Source organism: Cebus imitator, unplaced genomic scaffold, assembly GCF_001604975.1.
Source record: "Cebus imitator isolate Cc_AM_T3 unplaced genomic scaffold, Cebus_imitator-1.0 Scaffold307, whole genome shotgun sequence".
Taxonomy (NCBI): Eukaryota; Metazoa; Chordata; class Mammalia; order Primates; family Cebidae; genus Cebus; species Cebus imitator.
In genome coordinates, this window is record NW_016107622.1 from 2,662,171 (window position 1) to 2,680,678 (window position 18,508).

The 18,508-nt window shown below is 34.6% G+C and overlaps 1 protein-coding gene across 2 annotated transcripts in view; it reads left to right on the forward strand.

Moving 5' to 3' along the window:
• Positions 1–18,508, forward strand: part of LOC108285812 (syntaxin-binding protein 5) — a 127,504-nt gene that overhangs the window by 60,743 nt on the left and 48,253 nt on the right. For both annotated transcript variants that reach the window (XM_037729498.1, XM_017503254.2), the window contains exons 7-8: positions 359–442; positions 13,488–13,611. In XM_037729498.1, coding sequence (XP_037585426.1) covers positions 359–442; positions 13,488–13,611 — 208 coding nt within the window. The remainder of the gene's footprint in view (positions 1–358; positions 443–13,487; positions 13,612–18,508) is intronic.

Sequence of the window (18,508 nt, forward strand, 5' to 3'; positions counted from 1 at the left end):
GTGTCAAATTTGAAAAGTTTATAAACATAAAATACATACAAATGTTAATATTTCATAGTAATTTATTAAAATCTGTTATATTAGTGAAGATGTACAGTTAAGACTTCAAAATGGTACTGTTTTTGTTTTCAGAAGTCAGTTGTATCTTGAGTCCCTAATCATCAAAGACATATAAATATGCCATGCAATGTTCTCATTTGTCATCTGTGTGATTACTAATTAGCAATACAGACGTTTGTTTATATTGTACATTTCTACTCAAAGCATTTGAATGGTAGTAGTTACTTTCATTGTCAGCAGGTAAATGTTTTATAATTGATATTATTCCTAGGTAATGTGGCTTTTTCTTTTATCACAGCTTTTGATTGGCTTTGAATCTGGAACAGTAGTTTTATGGGACCTCAAATCAAAGAAGGCTGACTACAGATACACATATGATGAGGTAATATTTATGCTAGTAAAAGCTATGTCACTTCTCTAATATTAAGCAGTTTCTCTAAAAATTTAATTGGTAATTTTAGTTTAGGCAAGCTTTGTAATTGCAATAACACGGTTTATTTTTTACAATAGAGAATATATTCACACAATTCAAAAGATACAAAAATCTTCTTCCTACCTGCCATTTGGTGATCTAGTTTCCTTGCAGGTACCATGATACTAGTTTTTCTCATGTTCTTCCAGAGGGATTATGTGCATTTACAAGCAAATTCATAAATATATTCTGTTTATTCTTTTGTACGAATGATAGTATACTACAGACATTATTTATTTATTTATTTATTATTTTTTTTCCCATTTATTTATTTTATTGCATTTTAGGTTTTGGGGTACATGTGAAGAACATGCAAAATTGTTGCATAGGCACACATGTGGCAGTGTGATTTGCTGCCTTCCTCTCCATCACCTACATCTGGCATTTCTCCCCTTGCTATCTCTCCCCAGCTCCCCCCTCCCCACCGTCCCTCCCCTATTTCCCCCTAACTGACCCCAGTGTGTAGTGCTCCCCTCCCTGTGTCCATGTGTTCTCATTGTTCAACACCCGCCTGTGAGTGAGAACATGCGGTGTTTGATCTTCTGCTCTTCTGTCAGTTTGCTGAGAATGATGGTTTCCAGTCATCCATGTCCCTACAGAGGACCCAAACTCATCGTTTTTGATGACTGCATAATATTCCATAGTGTATGTCTGTTTGCTTTAAGATCCAGTAAGGATTAATTGTGATTGATAGATAAGTCTTTTCTCTCCTTTTGCTCCTTACTTCCCTTCTTTGCCTTACCTCTCCTTTTTTGGCATTTATTTGTTGAAGATGGAATCTTCTGGATGCTGGCGTTTTCTGGCTGCATCCGCATTGTCTTTAACATTTGGTTTTTCTTGTCCTCAGATTTCCTATAAATTGGATAATTTACTGAGGCTTGATCAAATGCAGGTTTATTTTTCATTTTTAGCAAGACTACTTCATAGATGATACTGTTACTCATTTAGCTGGTGGAATTTAATGTCTGTTTCAGATATTGGAAGCCAGTGGTGGTTAAGGCCGAGATCTGTTACTATATAGTAGTTGCAAAATAGGAGACATTCTAACTCTTGTCTTTCCTTCTGTACTTATTATGTAGGTCCGGTCAGTAAAGAGAAACTTCCTCTTATCTGCTATTTGTTTATACAATAGGCAGGATAAATATGTGATTCTTTCTCCTTATTTTAGTATTCATTTTAAGGGGTTGTTCTCTAATAGCTTCCATGGTGACCAATTTATTCTTACTTTTATTTTCACTGTGTGCTCAACAACTTAAACGTATTTGATGTACTTCATTCCTTTGAAGTTATTGTTGTTGCTTTTCACATTATCTTATCTTTGGTCAGTGCACCTCCTCCCTACTAATCTTGTGTATTTCTGAACCAAATTTAGAATAGGGTACTTTTCTATGGAACTATGAGTTCTTTCAGTGCAGTGTCTGGTGGCCATAATTTAAGTACCAGGAGTGTTGGTGGTTTCCAATTCAGTGAATAGAGCTATATCTAGGAAATGTGTAAGTGATTAAGATAAAATACATGATAATCTTAATCATATTCATGTGTTCAGTTACTCAAACATCAGAGCACACTGAGTAATTATAGCAACATTGAATACTTTGCATGTATTTGTATATTATCTTTCTAGACATTACTGAGAGGGAATTCCCTTTGTTTTTATGATTGTATGCTTTTTGCTGCTCACTAGTCAGGATCTTCAAATTAAATCAAACAAGCATATTTTGAATAAAGAGTTCCTATCATTTCTCTGTAGTTGTGATCTGTAGTTGTGATCTACAGATGAAAGCAGAATTTTAAAAATTCTCTTGTTTGGTTTTGCTTATTATAATTTTAAATAGTGACCTTGGCTTGAGCCATTATGGAGTCACAGGAACTAGTTTACCTTCTTGCTTTATTTAAACAAAGGATTTTTGAACTGAAAAAAAAGATATATCAAGTTCTGTGGGATGCAGCTAAATGATCCATTATAGCATTAAATGCTTTGTATTAGGAAAACAAGAAAGGTTCCAAGCAAGTGGCCTCAGCTTTCACCACAAGAAATAAGAAAAAAAAAAAAAAAAAAAAAGAGCAGATTAAATCTATAGTAAGCTGAAAAACTGAAATAATAAAGAGCTGAAATCAGTGAAATAGATTACAGAAAAACAGAAAACTGATAAAATTAAAAGCTGGATTTTTGTGAAGATCAATAAAATTGATAAACATACAGTCCGAGTGGTGTAAAAAAAGACAAAAAGACACAGATTACCTGTTGTAGAGGTGAAAAAGTGGATATCATTCCAGTTTCTATAGAAATACAGAGGGGCTGATAAGGAAAATGTATGTAATGCCAGTAAGTCCAGCAATTTAGATAAATTGGAGAATTTCCTTGAAATGTCACAAATTTCTTGGAAGTACCAAAGCCTCCTCTGAAAGAAATAATTAAGTAGCTCTGTAATTATTAAAGGATCGAAGTTGTAATGAAAATGTTTCCCACAATCACACCAGGCTCAGAAAGCTTACTGATGAATTTTACCAAATAATACCAGTTGTACTTAGACTCTTCTTAAAAATAGAAGAGAAGGGCACACTTTGCAACTCACTTTATGAGGCAAGCATTGCCCTTTCAACGAAACTAGAAACTAAATTGTAAGGAGACTGCAGACCAATATCCTTCATGAACACAGATGACTAAGTCATAAAAGTTATGCTTAACACATATTAATATACAAAATCAAAATCATGCATTTTAAACAACAGTGGCATTAAGTTAGGTGTAAATTCTAACTTCTAAGCTAACTTGTTTTAATGTAAACTGAGTGAAAATTTCTGGGTTTGTTTCCATGAATTGATGCTATCCCATCAGTGAATTTGATTCTCAGGGTTGTTTTTGCCAGGTGTACAATTTTGGACATTCAAGAAATTATTATAGGTATAATTCTTCCTCACTAGTGAGAGTAAAAAATTTAAGATTTTGACAAAGTACTACCTTTCCCCTCCCCAAATATTTATGTTCTATTCAATGATATATTATTGTAGTCAAATTTATCTTTATTACACAAGCACAACAATATTAAATGATGTGATATCAATTTAGAACATTCTAATATAATTAAAGTTCTTCTCAGTGCAGTTTTAATTGTTCATCTGGTCTTGGGGGTGATTAAGATGGGTGGGAGTAATGGGAACAGAAATATATCTTGGCGCCCTTGCGCTTTTGTCGCTTTGTAACCATAGTTATTATTTCTCTAACTGACAAACTCTACACTCGCCTGATTGTGTCTCACTGACAGATTTTGAGTATACTTGGATAGTATTCTTAATATTTTTCAGGTATTTTCTACAGATGATATTTCATCTATATAAACTTTTATCTTTTTAATGGACATTTTACTTTTTTTTAGGCTAAAATGTATTAAAATATCAAGTATTGGCCAGGTGCAATGGCACATGTCTGTAATCCCAGTGCTTTGAGAGGCCAGAGGCAGGAGGATCGCTTGAGGCCAGGAGATTGAGATTGGCATGGGCAACATAGCAAGACCTTGTCTCTACAAAAAGTTAAAAAAAAATTAGTTAGACCTGGTGGCAGGCACCTGTAGTCCTAGCTACTTAAGAGGCTGAAGTGGGAGGATGAGTTAAGCCCCAGAGTTCAAGGCTGCAGTGAGCTATGATCACGACACTGCATTGCAACCCTGGTGACAGAGCAGTACTCTGTTTCTAAAAGTAAAGTATCAAATCAATATTCCTTTTCTAGTAATCGGTGTGGCAGGAAAGAAATGCAGTATTACTGATATTTTAAGACAATAAATGAATACTTATGAACTTGTTTATTTTATGATTATTCTTTGTCATATGTCTAGGGTCATCTATCAGTGGCTTTTGTATTTTGGTTTCATGTTGGTTTTTCCTGGTTGATTGAGAAGCATGAGAAATACTGGGAGTAAAATATGACAAAAAAAATAGTTTGTGCTTTGCTAGCTCTATGGGTACATGTAAGTCTCAAGACCATAAGAAGCCTTTTATAAAAGAATGTTGAAATAATATGTTTGCAACTCACAGCACTGGAATCATAACAGCTTTAAATGAATTATTGTTTTGTACTACATATATTAATGTAAGCATTTATTCTCTTAAGGGTTTTTTTCCCTCCCATTTTTAGACTGGTGCTTTTAAGGCAGCTTATTTTTACAAACATACACATGCACGTGCGCACACGCGCGCGCGCGCGCACACACACACACACACACACACACACACACACACACTCTTTCCCAAAGGTAAAACCATACTGAAAAGAATGAATAATTTGATCACATTTTCAAAATAATTGAAGAAAGTTCCACTTGGATTATGTATGTAATTCATTCATTCATTCATTCATTCTTTAGAGGCAGTCTCACTCTGTTGCCCAGGCTGGAGTGCACTGGGGTTGGGGGAGGTTATTTTTAGTGGAAAGGGCCATGCTTTCAGTTTATAACTGTTTATAATCTTTAGAGAGAGAGGGAAAAAAGCTATAAATCATTTATTGTCCAATGTGTAATAATTTTATCAACTATCTTACAGAATGTATGATTAAATAATTATCTTATTATATAGTATTATGGTTGTCTCCCTTCTGTGGTGGCACTAATATTGAAAAGTTTACAAGTTTAAAATACTAGGACAAAAACTGTGCAATTTAATGTATTATTTATATATGTAAGAAATTATTTGTGCTATAAGCATGTACTTTATTTGATTATATGAGAATAATAAAACTACAGAGTATTTTCAGTATTTTCATGTATTTGTAAATGTTATAATTTAAAATGAAAGCCTATGTTATACATTTCCTTTTGTCTTTTTTTGGCATTTTTCTAAGGGCTTCGACAATAATAGTTACATTGGGAATTAATGCAGCTTTTGAATAGAATGTTAATATCTTCTATGAGAAAAGAAATAATTTTTGGTATGATTCTGTTAAAAAAATTAGTGTATATGTAATGTAATGTAAGAGCTGGATTAGGATTTATTAATATATACATTTACTGTGAAATGATTCTAAAATACTGATTAGTTTGCAAAACCAGTAAGTAAAGAATTCATTCAGTTTCCATACTATTTTGAGATAGTGAATGTAAAATTTGATAGGTAAGCTAGTAGCCTGTTTTGTCTTCCTAGAAAATTATTCTACAAGAGGCCCTCTTTTCTGATAAGAATAGCAGAAGCATCATAGGTGCTACTTTTGCCAAACTTAATAATTAAATATTACTCCTTTTGAAAAATGTGTCACAGTGCTTTTGTTTTTCCTTGAATTTTATCAAAAATGAAAATACCAATGTCAAACTCTTAATTACTTCTTCATTAGCCTTGTTATAATTATGATTTTTTCATATACTGCATCTTTTAAAGAGCTTTTAGAATTGCATGTACTGTTGCTTTGTGACTTACGCGAACAACTGTATCATCTGTGTTCATTCTGTCTTCACTTTTTTTCTCTGCACTGAATTCATCTTGTTCCTTCATGACTTTTATATGTCTTTTATTTATTGTGTTCTATTTTCCATTCATCTGTCCTTTATTTCTCTTTTTAAGATAGTCCTCTTATTCATATGTATCTGTAATTTTCAGGGTTTTTTTTTAAACAAGTGAATATTCTTAATCACCTGGAAATTTTATATCTTCTCCTTTGAAAAACAGATAAGCCAATTTACACACAAAATGTATTAATCCCCAGTTTATGTTTCCTACATGATATCTCATATGTTTTCCCATGAATTATTCAGATTTTCTCCTAACCCACCTTGCTTCTGATTTTGAGCATGTGCCAGATTTGCTGGTGAGATTTGATGTTCCCACTTTGTTTTTGTAAATTTGTGTGTTATTTTCTCAAGACTAAAGAAAAAGTATAAATTGCATGTTTTATACATGTATAATTTATATGTGAAATATAAATTATATATGTATAATTTATATATGGTAGACACTGTATACATACTTTTAATACTTGTAATACTACATATGTTCTACATATATATTTAGTATTAGAGTATTAGAAAATACATCTTGTATCAAGTTGGATTTGCATATGGAAAATTGTATAAAGAAATAGTGTGTGTGGACATTTCCACTGTCCTGGCTCTGTGGCGTGACTCGAGACCTCAGCTGGTCTGGCTGAGCCGGCCATATCACCTCCATACCATCGCCATGTCACGGTTTTTCACTGCTGGTTCGGACAGCGAGGCCAAGTCATCCCTGTCTGGGGTGGAGCTCATCACCAAACCTGTGGGAAGCAAGTACAGCAAACAGCCATTGTTGCTGAGTGAGGATGAAGAAGATGCCAAGAGAGTTGTCTGAAGTGCCAAGGACAAGAGGTTTGAGTAGTTTACCAACCTTATCCAGATTATCCGTAATGCCATGAAGATTCGTGATGTCACCAAGTGCCTGGAAGAGGTTGAGCTTTTGGGAAAATCACATGAGAAGGCCAAGAGCATTGTGGGCAAAGATGTGCCCCAGTTCTATATCCGTATCCTGGCTGACTTCGAGGACTGTCTTAATGAGCTTTGGGAAGATAAAGAAGGGACGATGAACAAGAACAATGCAAGGCTCTGAGCACCTTGCGCCAGAAGATCTGAAAATACAGCCATGATTTCAAGTCCCATATCACAAGCTATAAGCAGAACTCTGAGTAGTCTGGGGATGAAGAGGCTGAGAAGAATGAGGAGGACTCAGAAGTTTCTTCAGATGAGGATGAGGGTGAGGACGAAGTCAATGCTGCAACTTTCTTAAGACTAAATCAGATCTTTCTTCTGGGGAGAGTCACAAGTTTCTCACAAAGATAGATGATGAAGATGAGGACTCAGAAGATTCCACAGATGATGAAGACTGGGACACATGTTCCATATAGACTCACAGCGGATCTCTGAGCAGAAACCCTATAGGCCAGAAGAGAGTGGGGGTCAATATTCAACTTTCTTAAAGAAAAGAGCTTTCAACCCAGAATTTCATATCCAGCCAAACTAAGTTTCATAAGTGAAGGAGAAATAAAATCCTTTATGGACAAGCAGTTGGCTGAGATATTTCATCACTACCAGACCTGCCTTACAAGAACTCCTGAAGGAAGCACTAAACAAGGAAAGTAACAACCAGTACCAGCCACTGCAAAAACGTACCAAATGGTAAAGACCATCAACACAGTGAAGAAACTGCATCAACTAATGGGCAAAACAACTAGCTAATATCAAATGGCAGGATAAAATTCACACAGAATAATACTAACCTTAAATGTAAATGAGCTTAATGCCACAATAAAAAGACAGACTGGCAAATTGGATAAAAAGTCAAATTTGATTGGTGTGTTGTATTCAGAAGACCCGTCTCACATGTAAAGACACATGTAGACTTAAAATAAAGGGATGGAGGAAGATTTGCCAAGCAAACAGAGAGCAAAGAAAAGCAGGAGTTGCAGTCCTAGTTTCTGATAAAATGGACTTTAAACCAACAAGGATCAAAAAAGACAAAGAAGGGCAATACATAATGGTAAAATGATCAATGCAACAAGAAGAGCTAACTATGCTAAATATATATGCACCCAATACAGGAGCACCCAGATACATAAAGCAAGTTCTTAACCTACAAAGAGACTTCGACTCCCACACAATAATAATGGGAGACTTTAACGCTCCACTGTCAATGTTAGATCAATGAGACAGAAAATTAACAAGGATATCCAGGACTTGAACTCAAATCTGGACCAAGTGGACCTAATAGACATCTATAAAACTCTCCACCCCAAATCCACAGAATATATATTCTTCTCAGCACCACATTGCACTTATTCTAAAATTGACCACATAATTGGAAGTAAATCACTCCTCAGCAAATGCGAAAGAACAGAAATCATAACAACCAGTCTCTCAGACCACTGTGCAATCAAATTAGAACTAAGGACTAAGAAACTCACTCAAAACTGCACAGCTACATGCAAGCTGAACAACCTGCTCCTGAATGACTACTGGATAAATAATGAAATGAAGGCAGAAATAAAGATGTTCTTCAAAACCAATGAGAATGAAGGTACAACATACCAGAATCTATGGGATGCATTTAAAGCAGTGTCTAGAGGGAAATTTATAGCAATAAATACCCACATGAGAATCGAGGAAAGATCTGAAATCGACACCCTATTGTCACAATTAAAAGAGCTAGAGTAGCAAGATCAAACAAATTCAAAAGCTGTTGAAAGACAGGAAATAACTAAGACGAGAGAAGAACTGAAGGAGATAAGAGACACAAAAAACCCTTCAAAAAAATCAATAAATCCAGGAGCTGGTTTTTTGTAAAGATCAACAAAATAGACCGCTAGCCAGATTAATAAAAAAGAAAAGAGAGAAGAATAAAATACATACAATAAAAAACGATAAAGGGAATATCACCAATGATTCCACAGAAATACAAACTGCCGTCAGAGATAACTACAAACAACTCTATGCACATAAACTAGTAACCCTAGAAGAAATCGGTAACTTCCTGGACAATTGCACCCTCCTAAGACTAAACCAGGAAGAAGTTGAATCCCTGAATAGACCAGTAATAAGATCTGAAATTGAGGCAGCAATTAATAGCCTACCAACCAAAAAAGTCCAGGTCCAGACAGGTTCAAGCCAGATTCTACCAGACATACAAATGGAGCTGGTACCATTCCTTCTGAAACTATTCCAACAATACAAAAGGAGGGAATCCTCCCTAACTCATTTTATGAAACCAATATAATCCTGATACTAAAACCTGGCAGAGACACAACTAAGAAAGAAAATTTCAGGCTGTTATCCATGATGAACATCAATGCAAAATCTTCAATAAAATACTGGCAAACCGAATGCAACAGCACATCAAAAAGTTTATCCATCACAATCAATTAGGCTTCATCCCAGGGATGCAAATCTGGTTCAACATACGCAAGTCTATAAACATAATCCATCACATAAACAGAACCAAAGACAAAAACCACTTGGTTATCTCAGTAGATACAGAGAAGGCCTTTGACAAAATTCAACAGCCCTTCATGCTAAAAAAAAAAAAAAAAACCTCTTAAACTAGGTATCAATGGGACGTATCTCAAAATAATAAAAGCTATTTATGACAAACCCACCAATATACCAAATGGGCAAAAACTGGAAACATTCCCTTTGAAAACTGGCACTAGACAAGGTACCCTCTCTCACCATTCCTATTCAACATAGTATTGGAAGTTCTGGCCAGAGCAATCAGGCAAGAAAAAGAAATAAAGGATATTCAGTTAAGAAAATAGAAAGTCAAATTGTCTCTATTTGCAAGTGACATGATTGTATATTTAAAAGACCTCATCATCTCAGGCCAAAATCTCAAGATGATAAGCAACTTCAGCAAAGTCTCAGGATACAAAATCAATGTACAAAAATCACAAGCATTCCTATATAGCAATAATAGACAAACAGCCAAATCATGAGTGGTTGCTCATCATTCACAGTTGCTACAAAGAGAATAAAATATCTAGGAATACAACTAACAAAGGATGTGAAGGACCTCTTCAAGGAGAACTACAAACCACTGTGCAAGGAAATAAGAGAGGACACAAACAGATGGAAAAACATTCCATGCTTATGGTTAGGAAGAATCAGTATTATGAAAATGGCCATACAGCCCAAGATTCAACACAATCCCCATCAAGCTACCATTGACTTTCTTCACAGAACTGGAAAAAACCACCTTAAACTTCATATGGAACCAAAAAAGAGCCCACATAGACAAGACAATCATAAGCAAAAAGAACAAAGCTATAGGTATCACACTACCTGACTTCAAACTATAGTACAAGGCTACAGTAATCAAAACAGAGATTTAGACCAATGGGACAGAACAGAGGCCTCAGAAGTAATGCCACACATCTACAACTATCTGATCTTTGACAAACCTAACAACAAGCAGTGAGGAAAGGATTCCCTATTTAATAAATGGTGTTGGAAAAACTGGCTAGCCATGTTTAAAAAGCTGAAACTGGACCCCTTTCTTACATCTTATACAAAAATTAATTCCAGATGGATTAAAGATGTAACCATAAGACCTAACACCATAAAAACCCTGGAAGAAATTTTGGCAGTACCAATCAGGACATAGGCACATGCAAGGACTTCACGACTAAAACACCAAAAGCAATGGCAACAAAAGCCAAAATAGACAAATGGGACCTAATTAAACCTAGGAGCTTTTGCACAGCAAAAAGAAACAAGCATTAGAGTGACTGGCAACCAACAGAATGGGAAAGTATTTTTTTGCAATCTACCTATCTGACAAAGGGCTAATATCCAGAATCTACACAAGAAAAAAACAACCCCATCAAAAAGTGGGCAAAGGATATGAACAGACAATTTGCAAAAGAAGACATTTATGCGGCCAACAAACATGAAAAAGTGCTCGTCATCACTGGTCATTAGAGAAATGCAAATCAAAACCACATTGAGATACCATCTCATGCCAGTTAGAATGGCGATCATTAAAAAATCTGGAGACAACAGATGCTTTAGAGGATGTGGAGAATAAGAAATGCTTTTATGCCGTTGGTGGGAGTGTAAATTAGTTCAACCATTGTAGAAGACAGTGTGGTGATTCCTCAAGGATCTAGAACTAGAAAAACCATTTGACCCAGCAATCCAATTACTGGGTATACACCGAAAGGATTATAAATCATTCTATTATAAATACACATGCACGTATACAGCTATTGTGGCACAGTGTACAATAGCAAAGACTTGGAACCAACCCAAATGCCCCTCAGTGATAGACTTCATAAAGAAAATGTGGCACATAAACACCATGGAATACTATGCAGCCATAAAAAGGATGAGTTCATGTCCTTTGCAGGGACTTGGATGAATCTGGAAACCGTCATTCTCAGCAAACTGACACAAGAACAGAAAACAAAACACCACATGTTCTCACTCATAAGTGGGTGTTGAACAATGAGAACACATGGACACAAGGAGGGGAACATCACACACTGGGGTCTGTTGGTGAGTAGCGGACTAGGGGAGGGATAGCAGGCGGTGGGGAGATTGGGGAGGGATAACATTAGGAGAAATACCTAACGTATGTGACGGGGGGATGGAGGCAGCAAACCACCATGGCATGTGTATACCTATGTAACAATCCTGCAAGATCTCCATGTGTACCCCATAAATTAAAGTAAAATATAAATAAATAATAAATAAATAAATGAAATAGTGTGTGTTTGTTGCATGTCCCTATTTGGTTGTTTCTTTGCTTTTTTGTGGGGTATTTTCTGTTATTTGTTTCTGTTGTCCAAAATAATTGTGAACCACTGGTTCCAGTAATTAGATAGTATTTGTTTTTGGAATGCCTAATTATTAATAATATTTTACAAATAGAAAGCACTTTTCAACAAAGATACAAATTGTTTTCTTTAGCAAAGTAGAAATAATTCTCTACATGTGATACATGTTTATGTATGATATATATGCATGATACTATTAAGATGTTTTTATCTGTGTTCTGGATAGCATTGTAGACCTCTTGTATTTCCCTTATCAATTCAAAAAAAGACATTTAAATAGGCTTTTAGCATTACACATGTTCTATAAAGGCTACTAAGGGATTTCTTATTTTAAAATTGAGCTTTTGAAATGTCATATGCATGTATCAGTTTATTGTTATTTTAAGATTTTATTTCGAATTTTGTAAGAGATGCAGATGGTCCCTGACTTACAATATTTTGACTTATGATTTTTTTTACTTTACATTTGATTTATCAAGACATAACCCCTTCCTAAGTCAAGGAGCTCCTTAGGAATTAGAGTGAAATTATGGTTTCTACTGAATGTATGTTGCTTGTGTACCATCTTAAAACTAAAAAGTATTATATTGAACCATTGTAAGTAAGGAATCATCTGCTGTGTTGGTAGCATTAAATGCATTTCTGACTTACAATATTTTTGACTTATGGTTTTATCAGGGTATAACTTCATCATAAATTGAAGAGCATCTGTACTTCGAATAAAAAAATTGTGTTAAATATTGGCATTTAGAAGTGTAGCTGATTATCTGTATCCGTCTGATTTATAACAAGATATTTGATAATAGCTTAAATTTGTAAGTATAGAAAGAAACCAAAAAATGAATGATGTGATAGAAAATGTTGGCTTTATATGTAACAGAAGTTTTGAGTTTCAGTTACATGGTTTTTGTGCTACGCTCTTTATTGCATTCCAGTAGGGTAGCTTGTTAGTTGACCGTTAAGAACTAAAATTGTATCAACTTGAGTTGAAAAGAAATAATTCAAAGGACACATGGGAGAGTGATTTATAAAATTTCTTTTACATACCAAAATTTAAATAATACTAGGGCAAAAAATGAGGGATATCATACTTTGGTGATATAAAAATATTTTCCAGTTAGTTTTTAAGTGACCCAGAAGTATAAAATAAATTTCTGATCAAAAGAGGGTTCCCTCAGATTAAAAATGGCCTCAGTATTTACTGTGAGAGATGGGGAACATGTCTTGTAGCTCAACCTGAAACATTTTTATTTATCTTAAATCCAAATTTACATTTTGCCTCTTAGGATTGTGGTTAATTAACACATTTTATTCTAATCTTGTCAACGTAACTACTTTTCCATTGGGACATTGGGTGTAATAACTTGGTAATTTATATTTAGGTATTGTTTATTCTAAAAAGAAAACATTTTGTTTAACTGAACTTGTCAGTAGATGTCACTATCATGCCTTCTTTATGCTGGTTTAAGGAGCGAAGTAAGTACAAAGAATTAAAACAGTCTTAATATGAAGAAATAAAATGTCATTTGTATTTCAAGAGGGCCAAATTATTATGGAAATGTAAATTTCATATATTAACCTTAGGAAAATGAAAACTAATAGATTATGAGATCATTTGCAAATAGTTTGCTATTTAAATAGATTTTTTAAATGGTATTTTTCATCCTTCTATAGGCGATCCACTCTGTTGCTTGGCATCATGAAGGAAAACAATTTATTTGCAGTCATTCAGATGGCACCTTGACTATATGGAATGTAAGGTCCCCTACTAAACCTGTACAGACAATCACTCCACATGGTAAGAATGCATCAGTTTTAAATACCACGTAATTGTAATGCACAGTAAACTGTTTTGTTTGAGTTTGCATTGGATTTGTTTGGTTTTGAGGATAAGGATGGACTTCCTTTCATTTTTAGGGAATTAAAAATATTTATACTTATAGAAATAGTATCTAACAACCAGGTAATAAAATTTCAATTTAGGTATATTTGCAGTTGAAATTGCAAATTTGAAATTTGAGAAAGTGTTACATTATTTTCTCAGTATCATATCTCAATTGTCCAAAAAACAGTTTGGTAAATGAGAATGATGCAGGATTTACATTAAGCTTTTCCATCTCAAAGCTATCAGTTGCAGATTGTTAATATATAAATAACATTGTATTTTAAATACTTGGAACTCTAAATACTTGTACTTTAAATACTTGGAACTCTGTAGAAGGTAATTTTATATATTAAAATATTGTGTCAGGAGTTCTCAGAATCACCCCAGGTTTAATGATTTACTAGGAAGACTCACAGGACTCAGCATATAGTCATATTCACTGCTGTGATTTATTATAGCAAAAAGGCATAAAGCAGAATCTGCAAAGGGAAAAGACACATGAAGTCTGGAGGAAACCAGGCTCAAGCTTCTTAGAGTTATTTCCTTATGGAGTCACACAGGATATGCTTAATTCCACCAGCAAGGTGTTGTTACCACATATGTGAGATATTATCTACCAGAGAGGTTCACCTAAGCCTTGGAGTCCAGGGTTTTTATTGGGGTCAGTCATGTAGGCATCGTCTGCTTTAGCAAGTACCAAAATTCTAGACTCCCAGAAAGAAGGCAGGGGTTCAGCATAAACTATATTCTTTGTACAAACCAATTAGGTGGAGTGAATCACCCTTCTCAGGGAATAATGAGAGTTTTCTTGAAAGCCAAGTTCCTAGACATCAGCCAAGGGCCAACCTTGTAAGCAGATCTTTGTAGGAATAGTAGTCACAGGCCTGCTGTGTTAACTGTTTTCTGCATAAGTAGTACTTACAAAGCTTATAAGAAGTTATTAGAATATTTATTAAAAACAGATGATAAGGGCCACCTTTTTGTTTTAGAATTTATATTTCTTTATTAATCTGCATTCTCCACCCTCACCCCAAGAGAATCCTTCCTGGCGAGTTTAGGTAACTCATATTAAAGGAACTGTTCTATAAATTGATAGTATATTCAAGAGTGTCCTTGTAGCTATTGCTAATATTTCATTGCTTGCTTAAAATATGCATACCTATTCTTTAAAAAAGTTGATATATTTTGACTTATTACAATATAGAAATGAAAGAAACAGTAAAATTAAAAACAAGTTTTGTCTGTGGCATATGGGATTTTAGGCTGGTTTGTTTTCTGGGAAAAATAACAGTTCTTGAAACTACATATTGTGAAATACTTTACCACTCCTTTCTGGCAACAGTCATCTTCTGGGAAAGCACTTACTTTAAATTCCCTGCACATCTGTTAATGAGTGCATCTACAGGATATTTCTTACAATGGTAGGTTCCAGTTTTTCTTAATATATTTTATTCCTTCCTTCCATTAGTGTCTGGGTTCCTCATCTCAATGACACTCTTAAAATTTTTCATGAATCTTAGAATCTCCCAACCCCACTGGAACCTACAAATCCAGAAAAACAAAAAGTACCGAAAGGGCGTGATTAGTTCAAAAATCTTTCAAACCCAGAAGAAAATGAAACTCATGACAAAGGTGATAGAAATATATAATACTAGTTTTGTAGCTTGAAGTTTATCTGTTTTTATTTTGTTTTACAAGAATTGTACAAAGGATCTTTTTTTCCGTTTGATTTATTTGAGAATAAGTTGTCAATATGGTGCTGATTTACTCCCAAATATTCCATGGTCTTTTTTTTTCTTTACAAATAAGGACATTTTTCTATATAACCAAGTTTTGCCTTTATTCAAAAGAGTTTTATGTGGATTCAATTTGGTTGTCATGTTTCTTTTTGATACTGGAACAGTTCCTGAACCTTTTGACTTTCGTATCTGATAAATTACAAAGACTATAGGTCAGTTATTTTATTGAACATGCCTCAGTTTGTTTTTGTCTCATGTTTCTTCATGATGAGATTTAGGTTGTGTGTTTTTGGCAGGAGTATCCCAAAAGGATTGGGCTGTTCTTTTGGCATTCTCTCAAGTGAAACTCGTTTTTGATTTGGCCCATGTTGTTAATATCTCATATCTTGATCCTTGATTAAAGTTCTGTCCTCTGCTAGTTCTGTCATTATTAAAAAGTTTTTCTTTTTACCTTTGAAATTAATAAATACATTTAATTTGTATTTATGGTTGTTAAATATTTTGATTTGAAAGAGGTTCTCTGAGACTCTCTGAACATATTATACTTCATCAAACTTTTCCCCTCTAGTTTCAGCATCTGTTGATGTTTCTTAGCTGAATTAACTATTACTATGATGGTTGCCAAATAGTGATTGTCTATATGGTCTTAATCTTTTTTTATATTAAAAACAGGTCATTGAGAGCAGACTTTAGGAAGTGGTATAAATAGTTTCTACAGTGTTTATATTGTCTTAGTGAAAAAGGGTCACTAGCTAAAATTATTTCTAAGCAAGTAGGACAATATGTGACTTAATGTTTTCTCAAAATTAGAATCCAGACGAAATATAAATAAAGTGGATGTTTTTTGTGGCTGGTGTTAAAAATTAGGTTGGTATTTGTGTGCAGTGTAGCAGTCTAATAGTAGATGGTCCGAATTTTATTTTATATAAAGTTAGGCATATTTCTTTTATATAAATTACATTTCAAAAATCTGAATTCCATTCAAGGATAATAAGGTTTCCAGATTTCTTTTTGGCAGTAAAAACTAGCGGGTGACAGGTAACCTACCAAAGCTAAATTAATGTTGACTCTACAACAGAACTCATGGCAAAGCTAAGTACTTTTATTTTTTTTGAGATGAGGTCTCATTCTTGTCACCCAGGGTGGAGTGCAGTAGCGTGATCTTGGCTCACTGCAACCTCCGCCTCCCAGGTTCAAGTGACTCTCTGCCCCAGCCTCCCAAGTAGCTGGGATTACAGGTGCCCGCCACCACACCCGGCTAATTTTTTGTATATTTAGTAGAGATGGAGTTTCACCATGTTAGCCAGACTGGTCTCGAACTCTTGACCTCAGGTGATCCACCCACCTCAGCCTCCCAAAGTGCTGGGATTACAGGCTTGAGCCACCGTGCCCGGCCAGCTGAGTACATTTTTAGACATTAAAGCACAGAACTACATTTTGCATACCTTAACAAGGTATTGTTTATTCCATAGAGATCATATTTGTGGTATATCATTTTCATTATTAACTGTTTCAATAATTTCATTCTATTTTCTCATTACTATTGTCTGTTGTGGTTTCTTGCTCTTAATTTCTAACCAAACGGTCATGGTAAATTAAATATACTAGCCTTTTACAATTGAGTACTTTTTCATTTTTTCTAATTTAAGTTCATCTCATGGTTGTTCAAGTATCTTAGTCTTAAAAAACATTTACAGTATTACCTTGATTGCTGGGAACAGATTATAGTTTAAGACTCCTGCCAGTACTTTACTATGGTTTTTAGTGTTAGTGTGTTTAGTGTTAAAAATAGGCTAAGATATCCTTGAAGAATCTGTTCAGAAGATGTAAAGTTACACTTATATAACATGGGATTTCAAAGCCAGGAGAGTTGTAGTTAAGCACAAATTCCATAGTTTCTGGCTCTGTGACCTTTAGGAAGTCATTTAACATTTCCAAGCCTTAATATTCTCATCTGTAAATAAAAATAACAGTGAAACTTAACCTAGTCTTAACCTAGTCTCATGCAGCTGTTGTGAGGATTATATTTACTAATTCTACAAATATTTATTGGTTCTACTATGTGATAGACACTTTTCTTAGCTGTGGATGGGACAATCAAAATGTAACTGTAATTACCTGGAAATTATAATGTGCTATTCATATATGATTCTAGTAAATATAGGTATGGAAATTGTTATTCTACCAAATAAATAACAATTTGATAGAATAGATTAGTGAACCCCCAAAATATATTCCACACACACAAAAATATATTTAGTAGAGAAGATTAGTGAACCCCCAAAATATATTCCACAAAGACCAGTTTTCCTTATATTGATGAGCTGTTTGGTGGAAAAAGTATGTTATAGTGAAAGAAGTTTTAAAGGTACTGAATTAAAGATGAGCATTTTTCTTCACTTTAAGACTCTACATGTTATATTTGACTACCAAAAACAAGAAAAAAGTCATAGATCCTCTCATTTTTATGAATCTCAAACATTTCCCTGGCAATCAGGCCACCTGGAATCTATTTCCAAGTTTGTGTGAAATGCCTTGTGGAGATAATTTCTTTTCTCTGAGACTTAAGTTTTATTATTTGTAAAATGGCAAGGTTGAACAGGATTTTCAGGCTATGAAGTTTAGTGAATATATGAAAATTAAGGAGGATTTGGCTCCGTGTAATGAGTCTGCAGTTATTTCCTTTCAGCAGGACATAAATTCTGCATTTCTCTATATCTAGGAGTAAGCTGTTTCTCTTTTTGCTTGTTTCTCTACCATGGCAGATAGGGTTTCATTATTTAGGAGGGAATAACTTTGGTAGTATTGGCATGGCTCCCATTCTTACCCTGAAGCACTCATCTTGGTTTTGTAATTTGCTGGGTCAGGGCCCCACAGGACGTCCCCTGTAGCATGGGGATGGGGGTGTTGTGTGGCAGAGTAAGATTTTCTGTGCTTGTCAACTTTACCACAATCGGATGGTTTCCTAAGGAAATGGAGATGCTAGACTGGGGTGACCAATCTTTTGCCTTCTCTGGGTTACATTGGAAGAATTGTCTAGGGCCATGCATAAAATACACTAGCAATAATGA